General features: G+C 39.1%; 1 protein-coding gene across 6 annotated transcripts in view; it reads right to left on the bottom strand.

Moving 5' to 3' along the window:
- The window catches only part of UBR5 (ubiquitin protein ligase E3 component n-recognin 5), a 162,542-nt gene extending 148,888 nt beyond the window's left edge, over nt 1-13,654 (bottom strand). For all 6 annotated transcript variants that reach the window (XM_043981253.1, XM_043981267.1, XM_043981273.1 and 3 more), the window contains exon 1: nt 12,898-13,654. In XM_043981253.1, the coding sequence (XP_043837188.1) occupies nt 12,898-12,959 (62 nt within the window). In that variant the 5' untranslated portion in view covers nt 12,960-13,654. The remainder of the gene's footprint in view (nt 1-12,897) is intronic.
- Nucleotides 13,655-14,033: the final 379 nt, after the last annotated feature.

The raw sequence follows: 14,033 nt of genomic DNA, 5'->3' as shown, positions 1-14,033 counted from the left end.
CAATAGGTCTACGAAAAAAAAATGCTCAAATGAAACTTCAAAATATATGCAGCATACTGCCTACCTAAATTCTGATATGTATGGAGTTTCAGTGAATGACAAGGAGTTTTTTGTAAATTGGAAATGAAATTCTACAACAACTAAAACTTAACATGAATATTAAAATAGCTTTGAAATATTTGCTGATTTTACTATGAGGAATATATTTTAAATAAAGAAAATACTATTACAAAAAATTGGTAAGACAACTTGACAACTTTGGCCTCATATCCTAGTGGTTATATGCCAATTAGTGTCCCCTGGCAGATGGAGATCTGACATACATGCTAATAGTCTGCAGGGTAAATCCCTGTCTATAAACAGTAAAGAAAAAAAGGAAGACAGTCCTACAAAAATCCCAAGTACTTCTCCCAACTCCTATTACTGTCCCAAACACACACTTAAATAACATTCAGCTACTCAGCACTGAACAGAGAAACTTTGGATACAGCTCTCTACTGCCTAAATTTCCAAAAAGATGATGATAATCTCAGCTATACCTTAACTGGTTCTTTAGGATACAAAGATATAGGACCTCTCAGTAATTCCCAGGTAAAAAAACTCCTAGTACTAATTTGTGGAGGCACCTTCTCTGCAACTTAGTCTAAGAGAGTTGTCTGGAGTAATGGTGTGAAACTCAAAGAGTTCCCAACAGGCCACATATTGACTTAGAAAACCACAAATTCACATTATCTATATTGTATTATGTTTTTATTTTATTAAACATTTCCCACTAACATTTTAATCTGATTTAGGCCCCAATCAGTAGTTTTGGAAATCCAAATGAATGAAAAAATAGAGGGCAATGTGAAATATCTCCTTGGAAAAATAGCTGACCTGGAAAAAAATAGATCCAGGAGAGATAATTTGAGAATTATTAGACTACCTGAAAACCATGATCAAAAAAAAAAAAAAGCTTAGACATTATCTTCTGAGAAACTGTCAGGGAAAATTGCCCTGATATTCTAGAAGCAGAAGGCAAAATAGAAATTAAAAGAATCCACCTATCACCTCCTGAAAGAGATCCTAAAATGAAAACTTCGAGGAACATTATAACCAAATTCCAGAACTCCCAGGTCAAGGAGAAAATACTGCAAGCAGCCAGAAAGAAACAATTCAAGTACGGTGGAGACACAGTCAGGATAACATAAGATCTAGCAGCTTCTACATTAATGGAATATGATATTCTGTAGGGCAAAGGAATTGGGATTACAACCAAGAATCACCTACCCAGAAAAACTGAGTATAATCTCCTCAGGGGGAAAAATGGGACTTCAATGAAAAAGAGGACTTTCAGGAATTTGTGATGAAAAGACCTGACCTGAATAGAAAATTTGACTTTCAAATACAAGACCCGAGTGGCAGCTAGGTGGAACAGTGGATAGAGCACTGGTCCTAGAGTCAGGAGGACCTGAGTTCAAATCTGGCCTCAGACACTTAACACTTACTAGCTGTGTGAACCTGGGCAAGTCACTTAAACTCAATTGCCTCACTAAAATAAAATAAAATAAAATAAACAAATACAAGACCCTAGAGAAGCATAAAAAGGTAAACAGAAAAAAGAAATCATGAGGGTTGTTAAAAGGTTAAACTGTTTACATTCCTACATAGGAAGATGATACTTCTAACTCTTAAGAACTCAGTATTAGAGCAGCTGAAAGGAATAAAATTAGACAAAGGGCACAGGTGGGAATTGATTATAAAGGGATGATACCTGTAAAGCATTTATTTTGGGGGTTTTTTTTGTGGGTTTTTTTTTTTGTGGGGGACAGCCAGGGTTGGGTGGTCACACAGCTGTTGAGTGTCTTATGTCTGAGGCTGGATTTGAGCTCAGGTCCTCCTGTGTCCAGGGCAGGTACTTGTCCACTGTGTCACCTAGCTGCCCCATGATGACATTTTTAAAATAAAATTAACAGGGGAGAGGATTCCACTGGGAGAAAGGGAGAGGTGGAATGGGGTAAAATATCTCACATAAAAAGAAGCAAGAAAAAGCTTATGCAGTGGAGGGGAAGATGGGGAATGACTGGGGGAGTGAATGAGCCTTACTCTCATCAGAACTGGTTCAAAGAGGGAATAACACATACTCAAGTGGGTATAGTAATATATCTTGCCCTGCAGGAAAGTAGGAGGGGAAGGGCACAAGGAGGGAGGGGTGAAGGAAGGGAATGCAGATTGGGGATGGGGCAGTCAGAAGCAAAACACTTTTGAGGAGGGATAGGGTAAAAGAAGATAGAAAAGAGTAAATATCATGGGGCACAAATAGGATGGAGGGAAACATCAATAGTAAATGGGGAAAAAATTTGAAGTACAGGCAAAAGCAATGTAAAATGAGGATGATGGTAATTACTTTGCTGGGCTACTGTGAAGAAAATTCTTTGTCAGGTTATTATAAGGTACTATATAAATGTTAGCTATTATTGTTGCAATAATCAACCTCATGGGTGTTTTGCAAAGAAATCTCCCTTTAAAGTACTATAAAAATGTAGTTTACTATTAAAAAAAAAAATGAGCAGAATGCTACCAGAAAAACCTGGAAAGACTTACATGAGCTGATGCAAAGTGAAATGTACTATATACAAAATAACAGCAATATTATAAGATGATCTGCTGTTGAATGATTTAGTTATTTTCAGCAATGTAATGATTCAAGACAACTCTAAAGGACTTATGAAAAATGCAATCCGTCTACACAGAAAGAACTGATGGTATCTGAATACAGATGGAAGTATATTTTTGTTGTTGTTAGTTCCTTTTTGAAAAGTTTTTTTGTCTGCTATGTTTTACACGACTGCACATGTGTAACATAGTAAATTGCTTGAGTTCTTAAGGGGGGAAGGGAGGAAGAGATTTTGGAACAGAGTTTTAAAAATCAATGTTACAATTTGTTTTTACATGTAAGGTGGGGAAAAATTCTAAATAAAAAAAATTTTACGAAAAGATTACTGAAAAGAAAACTTTTCAGCAAGTAGGAAATGTAAATATTTCCACAGCCATTCTTTTCTATTACAATCAACCATCTAAGAAGCAGCAAATGAAGTTTCTTTATCCCACATTTCCATGATTCAACTATATGACTAATCAAAGAGGGAAACATAAAAGGACAGGCAAAGAAACCTACAAGCTCACACTTCCTCACATTGATCAGTTCTAGAAGAGATGAAAGCTTCTACACCCCACTCACTCATTTACATTCTACTCTACATTCCAATTTACATTTTATCCTGTTTTTCCTGGGACCCAGAACTAGACAGATAATGGTCCCATGTCTTTGATTTGTGCCCGGCAAGAAGGGTGTTAACTTATAGAATGAGTTTCATAGATACTTATGGGGAAGGAAGAAGAAAAAATAGACCTGACATTATTAGCAACAGACTTAATGTTTATAGTGGTTCCCTGTGATAGAACATCAAATTGAAAATAGTTTAAAACCAGGGAAACCATTTGGGCACATGGTCTTTCACTATCTGCCATCAACAATAAAATAAAACAATATGTTTAAGCCATTTTAACACTGCAAAGAAAACCCATACTTTGGCAGCTAAGAGCAGCAATCTCTCCACTAAAAGTTAAGTGCACAAGTCCAAATTTTTTTAGTTAATTGTTATTATATTTTCCAACCATATTCAGAGATTGATTCTCATAAAATCATTTAAATAATCCTATTCTTCCTATCAGAAGTCCCTCCTTCCAAAAAAAAAAAAAACCCTATCATTCCTAAAGAATGTTTTTAAATGGACAAAAGGAAAGTGCAATCATTATGCAAAACAAAAAAGAAATCTTTGGAAACTTTAAAGCCTATTAGGATTAATGAAGTGGTATTGGGGAAAAACAAAAAGGACAACTGAGTTAGCCTCAACTTCACTCAAGAAAGCTAAAGAGAAGGTACTGGAAAAAATATTTTTAATAATATGCTAAAGGTTCTTATTCTTTTCTTTCCATAATGGAAAAATGTGCATGTTCAAAAGTACACTTGTTTTGTTTTTTTAGTGAGGCAATTGGTGTTAAGTGACTTGCCCAGGGTCACACTGCTAGTAAGTGTTAAGTGTCTGAGGCCGGATTTGAACTCAGGTCCTCCTGACTCCAGGGCCAGTGCTCTATCCACTGTGCCACCTAGCTGCCCCAAAAGTACACTGACTCTTAAGAGCTATCAACAGTCTTTTGCATAAGGGGAAAGGAAAGGGAGAACTGGTCCTAAAAAACCCCCAAAACTGCCAATGTCATAAATATGCCAATGTCATTACTATAGAATATATATGAATATATTGTACATATGTGTATATAGTAATATACATGTGTTACCTCCTATTACTTTTGCCCTAGCATCAGTTTATTCTAGCAACCTATTACTTAGGACTTGTAGGGACTGGAAAAGACAACTGCAATGTCAAGTCATGTACCTTCTTTTGGAAACCACAGAACAACAACAAAATAGCTTTTTACTCTGCCAGAAAAAGCAACAATAAAACTCAAGGTCACCATCCCCCCAAATATGTTGTTGAACCAAGGAGTAAAACAAAGCAATCACTGTTAAAGATTTACAGTTGTTCACATTTATGTAGTAATTCATAGTTTACAAATAGCTTTCTTCACAAGCACCCTGTAAATTAGCCAGTACAAGTCTTATTCTCACTTCACACACAAGGAAAGGTCAGAGAGGTCCATGGAGACAGATAGCTGACATACACAAGTACAAGCTCAAGTACATGCATAGCCCCCAGTCTTCTGTCAAAAACCTGCAATCTTTAGTTATCTGTAACTAGTTTCAATATTTAAACATTTAAATAGCTCAATGCTAATTTCTCTACATCAGCTCAACTTTTAACTTCTTCCACAATTCTAGATTTTGCTCTTTTCTTAAAGGCTAATAAATCATTGCAGATAGCACCTACTAACAAGCCATTTTTCACACTGTAATGTTTTAAGCGCCAACAGCAAAGCAAATTAACTTGGGAAAATGCCCTGGCAAACTCTGCCTTACCTATTACACACAAAGTCGGCCTCCAGGGTTTTGATTTACTCTAGAGAAAGCCTAGAAACCTCATTTAGTTTAAAATTCCCAGACCACCACAGAATGGACTACATCCTTACAAATGAAACTAGAAAAATTAAAGTCTAACAGATTTCTGAACCATATATGATTAAGAAAAACATCAAATTCTTAAAATGCCTCATTGTAAAATCATGTTCCTAGTTACTTTGTAGTCTTTATATCACCAAGACTAGACAAATAGACATATATAAGACGAGGTAGAGAAATTCTTTGTTAAAGTGTTCAAGCTAAATTGTTTTGTTGGATACTACCAAAATTTATGTCTAACAATTCAGATTCTCACTGAAATTCCAATTTTTTTCTGTTGGCTATATTTGTAAAAGTTCACTCTTTAAAATTAAGAAATATCAAATAAAGTCTTTTTTAAAAAGTTCTCTACTTGCTGATATAAGATTTCTTGGCATTTTATAACAAGAAAACTACCATCTAGAGAAACTGAAATCATTTTAATAAAGCAAGAAATTACAACAGCAACTAAATTAAGATTCTTTTCAAAGTAAAACCAACATAAGTCTAAATTGAAAATATCAATATCTACTATACTTTAAATATGTGAAGATGCTTCAAGTGCATTAAGAATTAATTTGCCACCATTTCTATTAATTTATTGCTACTAAAATATTTCTGTTAAAAAGCCAGTGTAGGGGCAGCTAGGTGGCACAGTGGAGAGAGCACTGGCCCTGGAGTCAGGAGTACCTGAGTTCGAATCCGGCTTCAGACACTTAACACTTACTAGCTGTGTGACCCTGGGCAAGTCACTTAACCCCAATTGTGCCTCACTTTAAAAAAAAAAAAAAGCCAGTGTAAAACAAATTCTTACCTAAACTTAAAAAAGGTATGTGTAGTTTATACCAAAGTTCAGTTTAGAACAAAACTAAATTTTTACTGACATAATCAAAGACACAGATTAATTTGAATTGTCTTTAAAACTTTCTACTAGATTTACTCTTATCACTGAAAGGGCTCTACAAACCATAACTTTTGAACCATAGTAATATAAGCACTGTAAGTGACTGCTAATAACACACAATGAGGTTAAACCTAGAATAGAAAATCCAGCCAGCAGTGGGAGAATACAGGCAGAAAAACTGTAGAGAATCAAAGCATCAGAGAAGGACTTCAAGAAGTTTTCCAATAGTCCTTTATCTTTCTTCTGAAGAAGGTCACATATGAACCAGAAACCCAGAATTGAGATTCTACAACCTCACCGAGGCAGTGCTAGAACAATGACTATTTCTTTGCTGCCTCACCATACCCAAAAGGCTATTTTCAAACAAACCCCCCCAGTTCAGAGAAATATGTGGGGCCCCAGGATGGAAGGGCATTTTATTTAGTAAAACTTCAGTTTATCAAGTTAATATAGTACATGACTATAACAAGATATTAAGTTAAAAAAAAAACAGTTCTCTAATACAAAAATTAACTGAAGCTTAAGACTATACTCCAATGCAAAAGTGTTCTCTTAAATATAAACTATACACGGTTCCCTTCAATGTAGTTCAAAATAGTCTCAAGTGACTAAATTTCCCTTTGGAAACTATTCCCTAACCTAATCATTAAGTGGTCAGGAATTTTTCCTTTCTTAATTTTATCCCATTATTCCCAGCTATAATCCTATTTTTTTGTATTCTCAGTTTTGTTTATGCCTTTTTATTAGCATTTACACACTTGTTTCCTTCAATCTTTATTTTTTTATTACAAAATTGACTTGGATTTGGTTTTTTCACTTTATAAATTATCCAGCCTAGACTTGTTTTTTAATCTTTCTGCTCCTGACCAACTTTCCTTAATTCCTGAGTTCTCTTAGACTTGTTCTGATTTGTCAACATCTTTCCATACCAAAGTATCAGATATTAAATGCTATTGGGCCCCATTTTTTTGGCATATCACCCTGAAATGTTGAATAACAACTATTACCTCTTATCACAATATAATTTATTTAATCTCACAACAATGCTTGGCTTATTTACTGGCTACTACCTATTTGGTTGTTGTTGTTCAGTTGTTTCAGTCATGTCTGACTCTTTGTGACCCCATTTGGGGTTTTCTTAGCAAAGATACCAGAGTAGTTTGCCATTTTCTGCAGCTCATTTGACAGCTGAGGAAATTGAGGCAGAGGGTTAAGTGACTTGCCTAGGGTCACACAGCTATTAAGTCTGAGGCTAAATTTGAACCCAGTCTTCCTGACTGCAGGCTCAGCACTCTATCCACTGCCAATAATTAACTACATATTTAGTATAGGCAAAGCTGCCCATAATAAGCTACATATCATCCCCTTTTTAATTTTAATACAGCCTAAGTATCAAGAATTATCTAAGGGGCAGCTAGGTGGTGCAGTGGATATATCACTGGCCCTTAAGTTGGGAGGACCTCAGTTCAAATAGGACTCAAAACATTCACTAGCTGTGTGACCCTGGGCAAGTCACTTAATCCCAACTGCCTTAAACATCTGGGGCCATCTCCAGTAAACCTAATAACATATCTTGCCACTGGACTCAGATGGCTCTGGAGCAGAGAGTGAGGCAGATGCCTTTGCACAGCCCTTCCTCACTTAAATCCAATTCAGTGCCAGTCATGACATCTGTCACAGTCATCTTCAAGAACGAAGGACAAACAACAAATTACCTAAACAAGGGACACCCAGTAGCATGTCCAAACTCAAGTTCATCTCAGGAAAACAAATATTAAAATAAAAATTAGTATATTGTATTTTTTGAATTCCCTTGCAGTGGAGATCATAAGAATTAGTATACGGAATTGGGAACTTTTTAAGACCTCAAAATATTTTTTCATGTGGGTGGTCTATTCATCTAAATATCTGAAACCATTTAAAGTAATATCTTCCCTTATTTACTCCTTAAAGGTCCATGTTTTCTACCACAACCACTAAAATGAGTGTTAAGGCACTAAATAAATTGATAATGTTTTCATTATTTACTAACAGAAAAAGGCATCATCTTAACTAAGATTTTAGCAAGTAGAAAGAACGATTACACATTTTGCCCTAAAATTTTTCAGAAACTAAGGCCAGCTTACCTTGGCAGTAATTTAAAACCTGAAATTACCTATATTTGTTCCTTACAATGTAATTCTGAATTTTAAGTCCTTGTACTACACAAAGGTGAGCTAGCACCAGGAATGGAAGTCAAGCCTAAAAATGACAATCAGTAAATATTTCTGTATTCCTCTTCTATTTGCAAAAATGAACATTTCCAGTAATATATTCAATTTAATTGAGTACATTACTGGAAATAGAGGTATTTCCATAAGTATATATTGCTTATACTATTTATACAAAAATTGTAAACCTATCTTAAAAGTGATATTGACTTATATAAAACAAGGTCATTTTGAAACTTCAGTAAATAAATCCTTTGGATATAATCTACCCTTTTTATTTTTTAATTAAATTCTATTCTGTACCAAATACTAAGGCGTTGTAGAGTACTAGGAAAAGAGGGTTGCTGAATTTGGAATCAGAGGACCTGAGTTAAAATCCCAGATCTGCCACTTAACCTTGGACAAAACTGCCTTGAAGCCCTGTGTTTCCTTACCCATAAAAATAAAGGGATTTGGGTTGGATGACTTCTAATCCCTTTTAACTCTAAATTATGTAATCTTGTCATCCTAAAATGGGTGTTTTGAAAAATTCTTTATCTTATAAATTATTCTAAAAATTAGAAATTTTTTAACAGTACATTCCACAGCCCAAAAGAAATATCACTCCATGTTGTATTTCAAACAGAAATTTCACTATGTTTGTTACTATAATTCTAAATGATTTTTCAGAAGTTAGGCATGTGCCAATATCCATATCAACAGCATTCCTTAAACAAATTATTTTTGTTCTTAACCCAGTCATAGAAACACTTTAGAAAAATATTTTACCCCTCCCCAAATACTTTCACATCTCATCCCACTCTTCAAAAAAAGGATTATATAAATCTAATCCTTGACTCATTGATTAAATTACAAAACTGTCACAGAGAACTGAATGGGAAGTCTAGGATCATAGAAACACTCCAAAAAAGAGGCACTTGTAAGCAAAAAGACCACATTAGGTTTGGAATTGGTTCCGACTCCTGGATTTGGCCGGTCAAGACTAGCTTGTGATCTTATGCAAGTCACAACCTCTGTAGACCTCAATTTTTGCATCTGTGAAATGATGAGGTTGGATTAGATAATCTCTAAAGTACTTATTTATTACCCTTCTAATTTATTAGATGATCTATACTTTATTCAAGCTTAATAAGCAGAAACTTCTAATTATTCCTCTGAATCCCACTTGAGGGATCTGAGAACTTCACTCATAAATTTACAATTTGTTCTTGGCTTAAACCAAGGATTAAGAACACAGCTCCAAACCAATAAATGAGAAAAGTCTAATTCAAGGTATCAAATAAGTACCTTGAAGCACCTGCTTCCCCAGCTTCTCCCCCCCTCACCATCCCACCCGACCCCAAGGATTTGCTTAAGTTATTTTCATGTTTGTCTCAACCATGAGATTGTGAACTCCTTGAGGGCAGGGAACTATATTTTTGCCGTTCTTTGTATCAGCAACATTTACCAATGCCAATAAATGGAACATAGTAGGTGCTTAATAAATGCTTGTTGATTGAAAGGCTTCAAAGCATCACAGGATATCAGTACAAGGCATCCCAGAGGATGGACTTCAATTCCCCAGACCCACTCCTAAGTAGTCACCCAGAACTCACATTTAGGTGCTAGTGACAGGGAGGTAACCTACTATTTCATTGGGCAGTTTTAATCAAATCTGCCATGGAACTTAAATGGTCTGAGATATTGTTTCAATATGTAAAAAACTACATACCAAAACCAGAAAATCAGAAAAAATAATATTTTGGCATAATTTTCCTTACTTAATTCTTAATTAAGTTCTTAATTCTCGAAACTTCAGAATAGACCAAGCAAAATACCTAACTTATTATAGATATATCCATAGAATATGGATTTGTAAACAAATATAAGGCTATAACTGAAACAGAAATGGCAAATGCTAGAAGGGTCCACAAAGCTTTTTTTAGATGATTAGCTCTAACCTTTCTGCTTTACAATAGAGCAAGAAATTTGGTATTTTAAAAAAATATACACAATGTAGAATTTAGTATATGACTTATTAAGACATGTTCGCTCTATAGAATCAAGTACCATAGTAGTAGATTATGGACCATCAATGACTGTCCTTTTCTATAACTAACACTAAGGCATCCTTGATAAAAATTTATCTTAAGCCATCAAAAAAGTATTTTCAATTAAAGCATCCCTTTAATCTAAAAGAAGTCTTTTATACCTGAAGTGTCATATTTTAAAAAGCAATGCCACAATAATATGTTTGGTCCTAAAACTTGCCTGGGACAGTTAAATGTGCCTCAAAAGGCTTTCTCCTCTACATATTCCCCATCAAAGTCAAATACTTCAAAATTAAACTATATTTTAAAAAAAAACTATAGTTATAACTGTAGTCCCATTGTTGGCAACTAAAAAGAAAATATTCACAAGCAAGGTATTTTCCTAACTATTACATATGGTTTTCAAAAATTCTACTTACAGCACTTGTAATTCTTTAACATCTTTAAAGACTTGTAGATAATGTAATAATACACAAAGTCTATACTTTAAATTACATCTACTTTCCTTTTTAATCACCTATTTCTTTACATGTGAAATGCAATTTTCTATACTCAGCATTATATTCAACAACAAAATTTTTATACTGATTATTACTTAGTTATATTAATAGTGATAATTACATCAACAAGATATTTATCCATTTTTCACATATATAAAAATAAACGACTTAAGGACTTGCTCCTACAAAAAAAAAATTGAGAAGCTGATTTACAGTTTTTCCAAGAAAAACAGCAGTTTCAAAATTCTTGGAATATACAAATTAAGATATATACAAGAAAACATCCATTTCTCTACTCCCCTTGCTTCAGACTTTATAAAAAACAGATCAGAAGGACTTACAGGGTAATCTTACAGCTGTCAAATGGCTTGATTTCACAGAAACTATCTAAATTTACCAAGTACCTTTGAATCCTTAAAAGCTTCTTGATAAAATGACATTTAAAATATGAACCACTGAAAGAAATTAATTCAAAATAAGCACCTTGGGAAAGTTCTGACAACTGTGGCTAATTTCCTACCTTAACCTTGAAAAAACAAAAAAACTAACCAACAACATGGCTTCACCAAAATTGGACAGATCTTTACCTAAGAAATGAAACATCTTGCCCTCTAACTGAATAACTGCTGCTGGCCACACTAGAAGTGCTTACATACATACAGAGAATGAAGGCCAATCTCTTAGCAGCAAGTTCGGCAGGCCTCTTCCTCCCTCTGGGAAGCGCATGACAAACAGGGCGTCATGCGAATTGTGTCACCGGGTCACCGGCAAAAATTGCATGTAACTCCCCAACTTCAGTCCGATATGGCCTTCCAAGGTCTGAACAAGTATATCTAGGGTCTAGCATGCTAACAGGGGAAAGCTTAAACTGACCTACTTTCTGATCCTGTAAACACTGAGACCAGGGTTAGAACTAAGACAGGATTTAATGGAGGCCTCTTCTCAACCTTTTTGGAGCCTCTGTTGCAACAGTGAAGGAACTTTTCCTGGTTTTCCTAGGTTCAAAGTGAACACGCAGCCCAGAAATTCTGTATCTTATCAGCTAGGCCATGGGGAGCAAGAAAAATGAGGAATCCAAATTCGACACAGTCCAATTTTTAAAAACAAAACCTATGTAACTCCCCCCCCCAACCCTTCTCAGGGATTAAGAAAAGCAGCAATAGATGAGTTTTCACTAGACCAAGGCATATTTTCTTCTGCTATATTACAACTGGGGAAACTCCTCCCACTATGATGTTGGGGAGAGACCAAAAAAGAGAGAAAAAGCGAACATCAAAAGGCTGGCCTGGGAGGGTGATAATGGGCCTGCCTACCCATTTCGGGATGTGCTACCACCTCCATCTCTTTTTCCCTCTTGGCTTGGATTCGACCCCCTCACTGGATCGGCATGCCTCACCACAGCAGGGGCTCAAATTAAATAATCATAATCATAATCATGGCGTTTCCTCCTGTCCAACCTCTCCCCCCACTAGTATCGCCCCCCCCCAAACTGCGAATGGGCTACTCCCCTTTCCCATAGTGGGCCAAAGCCTACAATCTCCCCTCCTTCTGATAGCTTTCCGGCCCCAGGATCCAGGCCACCAGAGACCCAGGGCACACTTCATCCACCCCCTTCACCCCCCACCGCCACCCCCGAGGCCCGGACTCCTCAGTCACCTTCCCTCCCTTTTCACCTCCACCATCCCCCATCCGCATTGTCTGTCTCAATTCAACTTTGACTAATATGGATTCCTCAGGCCTGGGCCCGGCAGTAATTACAACCTACTCCTCCTGAGGAAAGGGGCTGCTTGGGTTCGTTCCCCTCTCTCCCGTTCAAAGTGATTCCCATGGAGGGGCTGGAATAGGCCCCTCGGTTCCCCCTCCCCAAATCCCCTCTTCCCCTTCCCCAAGACCAGAAGTTTTACCCTGGACAGGGCCTAAATCCGAGAGGCAGGAAGAGGAGGAGGAAGAGAAGGAAGAGAGAATAAGATACCTACAACCTACTCTCCCCGTGTACCCCCCCCAAAAAAACACACCCCACCAGTCCAATCCCAGCACCCCCAGGCCCTGTGGCGCCGCACTGCCCCACCTTCCGAGAAGGAAGAGATGGGAGGGCAGAGGAGAAATGGGCAGGGTAAATTGGGGGGGGTCACCCCCACCCCACCCCCGTCCCCCTTACCTGTCATTGAGCTGGTCCTCGGTGCCCGGCAGCGGGTGAACGACGAAATGGATGGACGTCATGGTGCTTCCTCTTCGTCCTCCTCCCTAGGACACCCCACCTCCCTCGCGCTAACCCGTCCCCCCCTCCCCCCCAAAAAAACAACCCCTCTTCTCGTCCTCCTCCTCCTCCCAGCCCCCAAATGGAGGGAACCAAATGCGCAGGGGCCGTCTCCTCCTCCTCTCCTCGGGCTTCTCTTCCTCCTCCTCCTCGTCGTCTGGCTCCCCCCCCACCCCCCCCTCCGGGCTGTGTGTGCGGGGCCGGCCGGCCCGGCTGGCGGGCGGGCGGGCGGACGGGCGAGCAGGCGGACGAGCCACCCGCCAGCAGCTCCCCCTGCGCCGAGGGGGGGAGGAGGACGAGGAGGAAGACGAGGAGGAGGGAGGGGGGAGAAGTGGGAGGTGGAGGGAGGAGGGAAGAGGACTAAGAATCGGGGAGGGGGCGAGGTGGGGGTGCGGGAGGAGGCGGGAGGACGAGGACGAGATCGGGGCCGCGGCTGGGCGGGCGTCGTGAGCCCGGAGGGCTAGAGGAGATGGCCCAGAGACGTGCTGGGAGGGACTGGGCTGCCGAGACGCCGGGGACTGGAGCGGGGCGGCGGACGGGGGGGTCGGGCGTAGGGGAAAAGGTGGGAAGGGAGATGAGTCCGCACCGCGCTCACTGGCGAGACGCCGCTACCGCCACCAACACCGCCGCCGCCATCTTCACTTCTGCCCCAGTTTCTCCCTCTCGCAAGCTCCGCTTCCGAGGGGCGGGGGAGGGGGGAGGAGGGAGGAGGGAGGAGACGGGAAGGCGGGGGGGAGGGGGGAGGAGGGAGGGGAGAGAGAAAGAGGACGGGAGTAATTCACGTTACGGCTCTGCTGATTGGTTGGTGCTGCGTTGGAAGGCCACGATGCTGTAAGAAAGAGGGGGATTGGTCCGGGTATCTCTCCGCCCTCCCTAGCCCTCCAGTGTATGGGACGAAAGGGAGCGAGCATTTCGGCCAGAGCACGTGTTATAGGGGAGGAGGGAGGAGAAGGGAAGAGCCCAGACTGGCCTGGGTGAGAGTACAAGAGGGAGTACGAAAGGGTATCCCCGGGTGGGAAGCTCAGAGGAGGGGCCTG

Source organism: Dromiciops gliroides, chromosome 1 (genome assembly GCF_019393635.1).
Source record: "Dromiciops gliroides isolate mDroGli1 chromosome 1, mDroGli1.pri, whole genome shotgun sequence".
Classification (NCBI taxonomy): domain Eukaryota; kingdom Metazoa; phylum Chordata; class Mammalia; order Microbiotheria; family Microbiotheriidae; genus Dromiciops; species Dromiciops gliroides.
Note: the sequence above shows the minus strand (reverse complement) of the source record. Positions and strands in the feature narration are given on the sequence as shown.